The 13,871-nt window shown below is 42.3% G+C and overlaps 1 protein-coding gene across 5 annotated transcripts in view; it reads left to right on the forward strand.

Annotated features, from left to right (window-relative positions):
• The first annotated feature begins 3,355 nt into the window (after nucleotides 1–3,355).
• The window catches only part of LOC121277314 (TBC1 domain family member 14-like), a 76,586-nt gene continuing 66,070 nt past the window's right edge, over nucleotides 3,356–13,871 (forward strand). For 2 of the 5 annotated variants that reach the window (XM_041186619.1, XM_041186630.1), the window contains exons 1-2: nucleotides 3,356–3,612; nucleotides 8,617–9,343. In XM_041186619.1, coding sequence (XP_041042553.1) covers nucleotides 3,480–3,612; nucleotides 8,617–9,343 — 860 coding nt within the window. In that variant the 5' untranslated portion in view covers nucleotides 3,356–3,479. Of the gene's footprint in view, nucleotides 3,613–7,889; nucleotides 7,976–8,616; nucleotides 9,344–13,871 lie in introns of those variants that run through there. The other 3 variants (XM_041186649.1, XM_041186657.1, XM_041186639.1) reach the window with 2 other exon arrangements.

Here is a 13,871-nt window from a genome sequence, read left to right on the forward strand (position 1 = left end):
CCGAGACTGGACCCTCAGCTCAGAAAGGAAGGAGGGAAAAGAGGAGAGCAGTAGTGATAGGGGATTCGATAGTTAGGGGGACAGATAAGAGGTTCTGTGGGAGAGATTGAGAATCCCGGATGGTCTGTTGCCTCCCTGGTGCCAGGGTCTGCGTTATCTCGGATCGAGTTCTCAGTATTCTCAGGAGGGAGGGTGAGCAGCCAGATGTCGTGATCCATGTAGGGACCAATGACGTGAATAGGAAGGAGGAGGAGGTCCTGCAAAGAGAGCTTAGGGAGTTAGGTGCAAAGTTGAAGGACAGGACAACCAGGGTTGCGATCTCAGGAGTGCTACCCGTGACATGTGCTAGTGAGGCTAGAAATAGGAAGATAATGCAGCTAACTACGTGGCTAAGGAGATGGTGCAGGAGGGAGGACTTCATGTTTCTGGACAATTGGGCTCTGTTCCAGGGAAGGTGGGACCTGTTCCAACAGGATAGTTTGCACCTAAACTGGAGGGGGACTAACATCCTTGCGGGTAGGTTTGCTAGTGCTGCTCCGCGGGGTTTAAACTAGATTTGCATTGTTAGAGCGGTTAGTGAGGTGGAGGAGGATAAAGGTCAAGCGAGGAATGCATGTTTTGACAGAAATCAAAGGTTTGTATGTGATACAAATATTCTCAGGTGCATCTATTTCAATGCAAAGTGTATTGTTGGAAAGGCAAATGAGCTTAGGGCATGGATTGGCATGTGGGATTATGACATTATTGCTATTAGTGAGACTTGGTTGCAGGAGGGGCAGGACTGGCAGCTCAATGTATCGGGGTTCTGTTGTTTCAGACGTGATAGAGGGGGAGGGATGAAAGGGGGAGGAGTGGCATTATTAGTCAGGGAAAATATCACAGCTGTGTGTGGACAGGACAGCCCGGAGGGCTCATCTACAGAGGCCATATGGGTGGAGCTGAGGAACGGGAAAGGTGTGACCACATTAATAGGGTTGTATTATAGACCACCCAATAGTCAAAGAGAATTGGAGGAGCAAATCTGTAGAGAGATAGCAGACCGATGTAAGAAACAGAAAGTTATGATGGTAGGAGATTTTAACTTTCCACAAATTGACTGGGACTCCCATACTGTAAAAGGGCTGGATGGCTTGGAGTTTGTTAAATGTGTTCAGGAAAGTTTTCTAAATCAATATATAGAGGTACCAATGAGAGAGGATACAATACTTGATCTCCTATTAGGGAACCAGACAGGTCAGGTGACAGGAGTACGTGTAGGCGAATATTTTGGGTCCAGTGACCACAATATCATTCGTTTTAAGTTAATTATGGATAATTAGGTCTGGTCCTCGAGTTGAGATTCTAAATTGGAGAAAGGCCAATTTTGTGGAAATGAGAAAGGATCTAGGAAGAGTGGATTGGGATAAGTTGTTTTCTGGCAAGGATGTGTTCAGTAAGTGGAAGGCATTCAAAGGTGAAATTTTGAGAGTGCAGAGTTTGCATGTTCTTGTAAGGATTAATGGCAAAGTTAACAGGCATAGGGAACCTTGGTTTTCAAGGGATATTGGCGATCTGGTTAAGAAGAAGAGAGAGGTGTTTAGCAGGTATAGGCAACAAGGAGCAAATGAGGTACTTGTAGAGTATAGAAAATGTAAGAAAATACTAAAGAAGGAAATCAGGAAGGCAAAAAGAAGACATGAGGTTGCTTTGGCAGATAATGTCAAGGTAAACCCGAAGGGTTTCTACAAGTATATTAAGAGTAAAAGGATAGTAAGGGACACAATTGGTCCCCTTGAAGATCAGAGTCATCGTCTATCTGTGGAGGCTCACGAGATGGGGCAGATCTTAAACAGTTTTTTTGCATCAGTATTTACTCAGGAAACTGGCATAATGTATAAGGAAGGAAGAGAAGCAAGCAGTAGTGTCATGGAACATATAGAGATTAAAGAGGAGGAGGTGCTTGCTGCCTTACAGCGAATAAAGGTAGATAAATCCCCCGGGCCTGACATGGTATCCCCTTGGACCTTGAGGGAGACTAGTGTAGACATTGCAGGGGCCCTGGCAGAAATATTTAAAATGTCCTTAGCCACGGGTGAGGTGCCGGAGGATTGGAGGGTAGCTCATGTTGTTCCGTTGTTTAAAAAAGGCTCCAAAAGTAAACCAGGTAACTACAGGCCAGTGAGCCTGATGTCAGTAGTAGGTAAATTATTGGAAGGTGTTCTGAGAGATCGGATATACAATTATTTGGACAGCCAAGGGCTGATTAAGGATAGACAGCATGGCTTTGTGCGTGGTAGGTCGTGTTCAACGAACCTTGTAGAGTTTTTCAAGGAGGTTACCAAGAAAGTAGATGAAGGAAAGGCTGTGGATGTTATCTACATGGACTTTAGTAAGGCCTTTGACAAGGTCCCACATGGGAGATTAGTTCAGAAGATTCAGACACTTGGTATCCATGGAGAGGTTGTAAACTGGATTCAAAATTGGCTGTGTGGGAGAAGACAGAGAGTGGTAGTGGATGATTGCTTCTCAGACTGGAGGCCTGTGACTAGTGGTGTGCCTCAGGGATCTGTGCTGGGACCATTGTTGTTTGTTGTCTATATCAATGATCTGGATGATAATGTGTTAAATTGGATCAGTAAGTTTGCTGATGACACTAAGATTGGAAGCATTGTGGACAGCGAGGAAGGCTTTCAAAGCTTGCAGAGCGATCTGGACTTACTGGAAAAATGGGCCAGAAGATGGCAGATGGAATTTAATGCAGAAAAGTGTGAGGTGTTGCATTTTGGAAGGATGAACCAAGGTAGGACATACACAGTAAATGGTAGGGCACTGAGGAGTGCGGAGTAACAAAGCAGAACAGAAGGGTCATGAGGACTCGAAACGTCAACTCTTTTCTTCTCCGCCGATGCTGCCAGACCTGCTGAGTTTTTCCAGGTAATGCTGTTTTTGTTTTGTTTTTCTGTGCTGTAGTGTTCTGTGGTTCTATGGGCGAGTGGAAGGGAGGGACATGGCAGATGCAGCTGATCTGGTCTCCATCTTAGTGAAAAGAAAAAAATAACGTTGCAGAGCTACAAGGAAAAGGCGTAGGAGTGGGTGAATTGCTATTACAGAGAATTGGCACAGACACAACAGGACGAATGTCCTCCTGCTTTGCTATAATAATTTTACGAATCTCCCAACACAAGCCCAACGACCTTTTGCCGATTATGCACCAGCAACGCCTGCGCACTGCCGGATTTATGCGCGTATGCGTGCTACCAGTCCAGCCGCGCTGCTCAAACCCCGCGCATGCGCAGCTCGCGCCAGCTTCTCGATTGCTTCGGTTTGAATGGGTGGAATGACTCGACGATCGATTGATTTCCCTTTTGGCGTGACATCAGTAGTTTTCAGTATGGCGGCGGCGGCGGCGACGGGAACGGCCACCACAAGGCCGGAAAGAAACTTCCGGAAAGCGGCTCGGAGCTGAGCAATCAGCCCGCCTGAGCCGAGCTCCGAGGCTGATGGAAGGTCGATCCCAGGGTGGGCCGGGACCCGAGCAAATAAGCGCCGCCCCGGGCGGAGCCCAGCCGGCCGGGTCTCGGTTTAACGGCAGCCCGAGCGATGCCCCGGGCCCCTCTCCTTTCCGGAGGGCAGGTGAGAGCTTCGGGATTGGACACCCGCCGTCATCTTACCGGGGCAGGGGAGCGATGGGTGGGGTTTTACTGGAGTCAGTCACTGGCAAACCCCCCGCGACCCAATTCCCTTCCGCCCGCCCCCTCTCCCTTCAGAACTTGACTGTGTCTTTTTGGGGACATCAAGCTAATGATTTGAAAAGATGAATTGAATTGTATTTTGATGCTTTTCATCACTTTTGCATAATATCATTATTATAAAAAATAACTTTGCGTCCTTTTGCCAAATTATTGCCCCCCGAGAAGCTTTCTGTAAAGAGTTCTCCCTCAGGCGCACCATATTGTGAATTAAAAGCAAAGCGCTGGAAATACTCTGCAGGCCCGCAGCTTCTGTGGCGGGAGAGACAAGGTTAATGTTCTGAGTCCAAGAAGATTCTTCTTTGGAACTTTCCCAGTACTCTTCTGCAAAAGTGTCATATTCAACTTGAAATGTTAACTCTGTTTCCCTCTCCGCAATGCTGCCAGATCTGTTGAGTTTTTCCAGCTATTTCAATCTCAGCATCCACAGTATTTTGCTCTTGCTATATTTTAAATAGATTGACAGAGTCTGACTAGTTCATTTTCACTGGTTCTATAAACATTTGCTTAAGTTAGTGATTCTGTTTTTTTAAAAAAACCATGACAGTATGAGTGGTTTAAACCGCATATGCCATAAAGATCCTGGTTTTGACTTTGGTTTGTCCTGAATGAATTGATGTTTGCCAGGCAATAGTAGGGGCTTAGACCTTTTGGAAGGGAAGGAATTAGACACTCAATTTTGTTCACATCTGGCATTTTACACTGGAATGCATGTGTGAGAGCTTTGAAAGGGGGGCAAGGTTACATGTCAGTGGGGATTGACTTTTGAGTCAGAAGGTTGTGGATCCAAGCCCCATCTCAGGGACTGTGCACATAATCCAGGCTGACACGCCAGTGGGACCATGTTTTATGTAAATTGGCTGTGTATTTCCTACATTACAACAGTGACCACTTCAAAAATTTGGCTGTAAAGTGCTTTGGGATATCCTGAGGTTATGTTAGATAAATACAACTTCCTTTTTATCCTTTTGGTTGTGATTGTCTTGTTTTTGTCTCCAGTCCAGCTATGGACAATCACCGTTAAGGTTCCATAGATATGGTGATTTGGCTGAGTTCATGGAAGGTGCTTGTCACTTCACCATTATCTATATCCCAGCATGGAGTTAATTGCTTCAGGCAATTGGGGTGTAATGTTTAGTTATTGACCCTTTGTCACCTGCCCCTTTTACCCTGTTTGAAAGAGGAACCTTGTGTTTGGCCAAATGTTTATTTGATGGACTTTCTTTTTGGAACATGGCTGTTGAATGTTGTGAAGATTATATGCTGACTTTTTATATAGCTGAAGAATCAATGAGCTCTTGCTTTTTTTAAAAAGTGCTTTTGGATACTCCAAGTAAAGAAAGTGGTTTTAAACTTGATTACTGAGAAAACTAAACTGATGCTGTGGTATGAGAGTAGTGAAACTGTTAAGTTGTGGTTTTTATACCGATAAATCTTGTTTATTTGTCTCAACCTAGTGATATTTCCTTTCTTCACAGTTTCACCACTACCAATTTAGTGAATTTGCTACTTTGTAAATTTAAATGTGCATATGAAAGTGGCAGTGGCAAACCTAATCTAATTGTATGAAGAATTTAAATTAATTTCCATATTGATATGAAATGCCTGGAAGAGGAAGTCTTGCTCTGCTTCAGCCAGTGTAGGGTCAAAATTGTCAACAGCAATCCTCAACCTCTAACAATTACTTGTTGACTGGCAATGTCCTCTGCCGATGCTAACTTCCTATCAAGTGCCCTACAACTAACTCCTAACTTTCTTTCCTGGCAAGATCCCCCTTAGCATATGCCTTCTGACAAATGCTATCTCCTGGCAAGTGTACTACATTTAATACACTTCTTTGCAGGCAGCTTTTGCAATAATCAGCCCAAGTTGTGCACCTGCGTCAACACAATTAATTAGGTCCACCCAAATGTTTGCAATTCTTGACCAATGGGGAGAGTTCTTCTGGCTTCACTGCTACAAACTAACCTTAACTTGTATGCTTTGCATACAACTCTAATCCTCAGACCATACTTCTGTCCAATCAGTATCCTTTGGCTTCTGTTTACTGCTAATGCGAGACTCACTGGAGCCCAAATGTGCAAACGTATCCCAGCTACAATCTGAGTTCACTCCCAAGTTTTTTCCTCAAAGCTACAATACAGCACTTAAAGGGATGCCAATTTAAAGACTTCTTAACACCATTCCAATAATTTATACAAATTAAGGCTTTTCATCAGTGTTTATGTACAGTGCAATTTGATAATTTAAGCTTTATTAATTACATAAATGTGCCAGTGAGGTGAAGTCTAACAAAGGTTGGAAGAGATTTAATAGCGGTGTTCAAAATTATGAGGTGGTTTAGGTAGCTGATGGGACAGAACTATTATTAACACTGGCAGCTGGATCGGTAACCTGAGGACATCAATTTTAGATCATTGGCAAAATAGTTTGGGGGGGGGGGGGGGGGGTGTGCGGTGGTGCAGATGAAAATGTATTTTTTACTCAACCAGTTGTGATCTGGATAGCAATGCCCAAAAGGGTGCTTGAAGGTGTTTCAATGTAACTTTCAAAAAAGAATCAAAATTAATGGTATATTTGAAAAGGAAATATTTGCAGGGCTGAGAGAAAAGTGCGGGGGAATGGGACTAATTAGTGGCTGTTTCAGAGCTGGCTCATGCATAATTGGCCAAATGGCCTCTTTCTCTGCTGATCATTCTGTGATTACAATTTGAATCTAGGATTCCGTGGACTAGGACATACAAGACAGAAAAAAAGGCTGTTCTGCTGAACCAGTCCAGCTGAGGTTTATGCCCCACTCCAGTCTCCTCCCATCTTTTCTCATCTAAATCTACCATCATAACCATATGTTCCCTTCTCCCTCATGGATTTAAGGGAAAGCTGGACAAGCATCTATACTATTCATTTCAGTCACTCCCTGTGGTAGCAAGTTCCACATTCTTACCACTCTTTGGGTAAAGAAAATTCTTCTGAATAACCGATTGGATTTTTTCTAGACCAGCATTTATTGCCCATCCCTCATTGCCCATGAGAAGTGGTGCTGAGCCATCGCTGCAGTCCATGTGTTGTAGGAACACCCACAGTACTATTAGGAAGGAAGTTCCAGGGTTTTGACCCAGCAACAGTGAAGGGATGGCAGTATAGTTCCAAGTCTGGGTGGCGTGTGGCTTGCAGGAGAGCTTGCAGGTGGTGGTGTTCTCATACATCTGCTGCCCTTGTCCTTCATGGTAGTAGAGGTCATGGGTTTGGAAGGGGCTGTCAGAGAAGTCTGGATGAATTACTACAGTGCATCTTGGTACACATTACTGCCATTGTGTGTCAGTGGTGGAGGAAGTGAATGTTGAAGTTGGTGGATGGGGTGCCAATTAAGCAGGCTGCTTTGTCCTAGAGGGTGCCAAACTTCTTTAGTGTTGTTGGAGCTGCGCTCATCCAAGCAGATGAGAGTATTCCATTACAATCATGATATGTGCCTTGTGGATGGTGGACAGACTTTGGGGTGTCAGCAGATGATTTCTTGGTGACTGCCTTATATTGATGGCCTCCAGTTATACTCTTCCCCACAAGAGGAAATGTTCTTCTTAGAGTTGTCTCAAAAAAACAATACCAGTTTTGTATCCATCCCAGGATATGCTCTCCAATCTGACAGAATTCTATCTTATAAATTAGCATTCAATGTGAGTCCTTTTAAAAGCTTTTTAAAATCCGTGAATACGATGTTAACTGGGCTACCTTTGCAGAACCTCTTCAAAAAAAAAAATAACTGGGTTGATGCAATATGATCTACTCTTCCAGAAGTAGCAAAATAGCTATTTAAAGCCTTAAACCAGTGTGACTCCTTGTACTTGGAAATGCAATTCTTATTGGGAGGGACAGAAAATAATAGTCACAAGATTAACTTCCTCATTGATAGATGTGAAAATGAGGAAGTAGTTTGCAGTTGAGACCTACACTACTGCCTAAGAGAAATAGCCTGGAGTAGTAAAATAATCTGTTAAGAAAATAACAGCATTTCTTTATTTGACGTTGAATGAAAATTGCAATGTTTGAGTTGATACTGATGACCAAGAACTAGAGTTATTTCTATGGTACTCATCACCAAAAATCATGTTGGCATCAATTGCTTCAGATAAGTCTTTTGAAAAAGAATGTTATTGTGCTCATCAAGATGTGGAGGCTATCATTGCAGGGGAAATAGAACATCTTTCAACTTCTGGTGTCTGGTCTCGGGATTGAGCATTCCTCATTAGGTACCCTTGGCAAGATGCAAAGCATAGCTTCCTTTAGTCTACATTCATTACAATGCTACTGGGAACTTTTTGCTTTTCGTACTGGTCTTTTATCAACCTCTTTAATTTTAACAACTTTGCACTGCATCTAGTAAACACTGCATTCAGACGTTTCCAGCAGGCTTCATGAATAATTATGATTGTAGAAGATACTTTGGTGCCATTAATCTGGGCTAGATTTGAAAGAACTGGCACATTGTACTAATATGCGATGTGGTTCAGCTCACTTGTCTTAAATTAAATACCTTTTCCTTCTCTTGCATTTTAAATGTCAAAAGTAATAGGAACCTCATGCTGGTCTGTAATCAATGTATGTTGTCATTTTTGACGTGATTGTTGATATTTGGTTCTAACTAGATAGTTAACATATTCTCTGAAGGAAATAAGAAAAACATTCTCACATTTTAGCAACATGATTCAAAGAGCGTTATTGAAATAGTTATATTTTTTAATTTGGTATGAAAAACTGTTTTTATAATCTTTGTTTATAGGATTACCAAAGTTGTTAATTGTGTGCCTTTTTAGTATTGCTTTTAATCCTGCTGACTTTTTCATACCTGAGATTCAGCCTTCTGTTTCAAAATGTTGATTTTTTTTTTTAGGTACATATAACAACCCACCTAAGATACTGGAGGGCACAATTTGCACGGACTTCTTGACCCCTGCTGGACAGTGTGTCGATAATTGTGAAGTTGTGAATTTTCAAAACTGTGAAGTAAAGGCAATGTGGTCCTTATCTGTACCAAAATACAAGCACAATTTGCACTGCTCTAGGTATGAAGACAGCAATAGCCTTAATTCTGAGGACTCGGGCATTCCCACATTAGAAATTGGAAATCCAGAGCCCATCCATTGTGGTGTGTTAAATGTCAGAATGAACAATGCTGATTTATCCCAAACAACTGGAATGGCACAAGATAAACTTGGACAAGGTTCAGGTAGTCTCCCACCTGGCATGTGCTCACCAGCTATCCGTCTTGAGACTGACAATGCGTTGCGAAAATCTTCAACATTTCCTCGATCTGGTTATGATAATGTGAAGCCTTACAGTCCATCAAACAGAGTAAACAAGGCTGATGATATATCTGTAAGCAGTATTTCAAGTCTGAGCACAGAACTGTCCACAACCCTGTCTGTTAGCAATGAGGATATTCTAGATAGTTTGGTCACCAGTAACTCGAGTGCAATTGTAAATCTGGAAACTGATGAGGCACAGTTCACTGATATCAGTCTAAATTCTTCGCGAGACAGCTACAATCAAATTAACAGTCCTTCAGAACAAGAGACCAAATACAAAAAACTGGGCACACTTGCCAGCTTTTTTACCAGGTATAGTCCACTCCAATTAGTTGTTTTTAAACTTTGACTGCTTTTCTGGAAGCAGAGAAGGAGGGGTGGGGCTGGTATGTTTGCTGTGGATATTTTTGTACATTAACTTATCTCAATTGCCCTGAGAAGATGGATACTGGGCTGCCGCCTTGAACTATTGCAGTTCGTGTTGTGAAGGTGTGTCCACAAAGCTGTTTTTTATTCTTAAATAATATATGTAATGTATTACAGATGTGCTTTTGTATTTTTTTTTCCTTTCATGGGATTTGAATGTCTCTAGTGAGACCAGAATTTATTTTCCATCCCGAATTCTTTTTGAGAAGGTTCTGGTGAGCTGCCACCTTGAACCTCTACAGTCCATGTGGTATAGGTACACCCACTGTTAAGGTGTTTTCCAGGTTTTTGACCCAGCAACAGTGAAGGAACTGTGATATTGTTCCAAGTCAGTATGGTGTGCAGCTTGGAGGGGAACTTGCAGGTGGTGGTGTTCCTGTGCATCTGTTATCTTTGTCATTCTAGGTGGTAGAGGTCGCAGATTTGGAAGGTGCAGTCGAAGGAGGCTTGGCAAATTGCTGCAGTGCATTTGTATATAGTGTGTTGGTGGTGGGTGGGGTGCTGATCAAGTGGGCTGCTTTGTCTGGATGGTGTCAAGCTCCTTGAATGCTATTGGAGCTGTACTTATTCAAATAAGTGGAGAGTTTTCCAGCACAATCCTGACTTGTGCCTGGTAGATGGTGGACAGGCTTTGTCAGGGGGTGTGTGTCTTGCTGCAGTATTTACAGCCTCTGGCCTACTGGTCCAAATAAGTTTCTGGTTAATCCTAACCCCCAGGATGTTGAAGGTGGAATATTCAGTGATAGTAATGCTATTGAATGTCATGGGGAGATTCTGTCTTGTTGGAGATGGTCATTGCCTGGCACTTATGTGGTGCAAATGTCATTTATATAGGGAGTTCCAGGATTTTGACCCAGCAGTGATGGAGTGGTGATATATATCCAAGTCAGAGTGGATGGAGATGGTAGTGTTTCTATGCACCCACCACATCTGGATGTGGCGTAAGTTCTTTTGGAGCTACTGCCAAAGAAGCCTTGTTGAGTTTCTGTATTGCACACTGTGGTCATGAATGGAGGAGTTTTTCTTCATTGTGTGCAGCCTGCTTGTTGCATTGCACGACCCTTTTAAGTTTGTTGTGTGGCCATGTTTGTGCATATGTTAAAGAGAATGTTGCTTGTGCATGAACCTCTGGTTTCGTTGTGGGGTACATGGTGAATTGCTGTACAGTTAATCAGTTTAGTGCATTTCTTGTGCCTTGTAGATGGTGGGGAATTAGGAAGTGAATTACTTGCTGCTGAATACCCAGGCTCTGAACTGCTTTAGCTGCTATTGCATGCCTGTGGGTAGTCCAGTTGAGTTTCTGGTTGTTGTTGCCCCCTTCCCCTTGTTGATGATGGGAACTCGGCAATAGTTAAATCATTAAATATGAAGGCCACTGTTAGGTTGTCAGTTGTTGGGGATTGTCATTGCCTGGCATTTGTGTGATCCAAATGTGACTTGCCACTTGTCAGACCAGACCTGGATGTTGTCCAGTTCTTGCTGCATGCAGGCATGGACTGTTTTCATTATCTGAGGAATTATGATTGTACAGTGCTCAGCTCTAATCATCAGCAAATAGCTCCACTTCTGACCTTGTATTAAAGGGAAGGTTATTGGTGAAGCAGTGGATAATGGTTGGCCCCAGGACACTGCTCTGATGAACTCCTGCAGTGATAACCTGGGGCTGAAATGATTGGCTTCTAACAACCACAGCCAATGCTAGGTATGACTCCAGAATTCCAAGGTTCACAACTCTTTAATGAAACAGTTTCTCTTTGTCTCAGTTTTAAATGGCTGACCTCTTATTCCAAGAACCCGAGTGTTGGGAAACTATATCTTCAAGAACTTTTCTTTTAAAATTTCGAAGGACATTGCATTATTTGGACACTTTTTAAGAAGGTCATAAATTCATCTTGGACTGTGAGCAAGCATGCTTTTTCCATGAAAACGTGACCTGCATGATACTTTAGAGAAATTTGTTTATTTAAACTGCAATCACTTCAGTTGATTGGAAACAAAAACTTTTAAAGGCAAAGGTCTGGTGATTTACTGGAAATGACCTGATGGAGGAGCTTTATGTTTAGAACTTTTTTTGAACTCAATTGGGAATGAACTAAGAAGGGGAAAAGCTGCCTAGTTTGTGCACTCCTTGCCTTGATTGAAATCAAGTGTGGTTATCAGTATTCAGCTAGGAATCTTGGGGGAACTTGTCTGTATTTGGAAACTCGAGAGGCTGAGACGAGAAGGATTGATCCAGCTTTATTTTCTTCAGTGCTGACGCTCCGTTGGTGAGAATCTCCAGACATCTACTGGGTCTAGCAGCCTGCCCTTGCACCAGATTGGCAGCATCAAAACCCTGGGAACCTTATGCTTTTTATTAAGTTTTTCTTCAACCGCCCATCTCTGCAGAGACCCCATTTGTTTGTACTGTGCCTGTGTGCGTGTGCTGGGATATTTTAAAAGGGATAGATAGTTACAGTTCCAGATTACAACTTATGTGTTAACCAGTTCTTCTTGCAACTTGTTTTAAAAAGAAGTTTTGTTTTATAATAAATCAATCATTCTGAGTTTATTGAAAGGAGCCTGGTTAAAGCCTCCTTTATTCTGGGTCTAACAGTAGTGGAGGTAAGTAATTGGCCATTTTGGTAAGTGAATTAAACATTTACACTAATGGTACGACCTGTAGATTAATGGGGCTAGATAAACTGCGCGCTCCTCCCATCTCGGTTTTAACATAGATTGGGGGCTCTTGTGGAATTTCGAAACACAGACAACGGATGACTGGACGCAGAATAATAATAATCGGTAAAGGATAAAGGGACAGATACCAGATTTCTTACACATTAGTAAACCAAAATGGCTTTGGAAGTTACTAAGACTTTTCTAGAGATAGAAGATTTATCCCTGACAGGTTTACAAAAAGTAACCAAGCTAATGGGCTTGATGGATAAGTTGGAGTTACAATTAACTGTAGGCGCTAGACATAGTTGAGGTAATAGCGCAGTGTTTTAAATTGGAAAGAATACAAGAGACCACGTTCTTCAGGGAGTAAATTGAGTTAGCTAAGATTCAGTTGCAAATGAAAAATCTTGGATTGAACGAAAAAGAAAGAGAATTGAAAAAAGTTTGAATTAGAAAAAAGAAGAGAAATGGAAATGCAAAAATTTGACCTCCAGAGAGAAAAGTTAGCAAGGGAAGGAAGAGAGAAGGAACGAGAAATGAAATACCAGCTTAAAAGGTTGGAATTTTTAAAAAGGCCTCCGATGCTGAGGAAAATTCTGATGACAGGAAAACCACCCCCAACCCCAAGGCCGTTGGGGAGATGTTTAAATTTGTACAAAGCCTTCTAAAGTTTGAGGAAGGGGATGTAGAGGCATTCTGTATTTTGTTTGTGAAGGTAGCTAAGCAAATGAAATGGCCTAAAGAACATTGGACATTGCTCCTACAGAGTAGGATGCTGAATAGAGCTCATGAGATCTGTGCATCACTTTCAGAAGGGGTTTCTGTGGATTATGATGCAGTAAAATAGGCTATTCTAAGTGCATATGAGTTGGTCCCTGAGGCATGCAGGCAGAAATTTTGAAACATAAAGAAACAGTCTGGGCAGACCTACATTTGAGAGGGTACTGCAAAGTAATTTTGACGGTTGGATATGGGCATTAAAGGTAGATACAATGTATGAAGCCCTTGGGGAAATAATTCTCCTAGAATAATTTAAAAATTCACTTCCTTCAGCAGTTAGGACCCATGCCGAAGACCAGAGATTGCAACAGTTAGACAGGCAGTGTAGATAGCTGACAATTATGAGCTGGTCCATAAATCCAAATCCTTTTTCCATCATCCCCAGAAACCCGAGAAGGGTAGAAGGTGGGAAGGTGAAAGGAAGGCAAGTAGCTCGGGAAGAAAAGGGACAGCTGGGAACGCCCTGGAAATTTCTCCTTAGGCCAGAAAGAAGGAGCTAAGCGTGGAGGCAATATTCGAAAGCCAAAGTGTAACATTGTAACAAGGCGCAGATTGCTGGCAGTTGCGCGGGAAATCAATGGGACTCATTGGAATATGTAAGGGTGATTCAGGAAAAGGAGCTCTAACTGAAAATATGACAGATCAAGTTGTATCGTTAAGTAAAGCTGTGAAACCAAGTGTGAACACTGCTGAGAGTTCAGGAGAAGCGAATGAGATACATGAGAGGTATAAATAATTTTTATCGAGAGGAAAAGTAACTCCTTATCCCTCAAATGAGACAGCCAAACCTATAACTATATCAAAGCTATAATTATATCAGAGATATGGGAACCACCCAAACAGTTTTGCTGGGGAACGGCATAACTTTTCCGCCAGAGAGCTCATTAAAAGTCAAAGTTTTAATAAATGGTATTGCTGGGAGTATATACTTGTATCTTTGTACTGGGTGCACTTGGAGCGTGACCTTTTGTCT

Source organism: Carcharodon carcharias, chromosome 1, assembly GCF_017639515.1.
Source record: "Carcharodon carcharias isolate sCarCar2 chromosome 1, sCarCar2.pri, whole genome shotgun sequence".
Taxonomy (NCBI): domain Eukaryota; kingdom Metazoa; phylum Chordata; class Chondrichthyes; order Lamniformes; family Lamnidae; genus Carcharodon; species Carcharodon carcharias.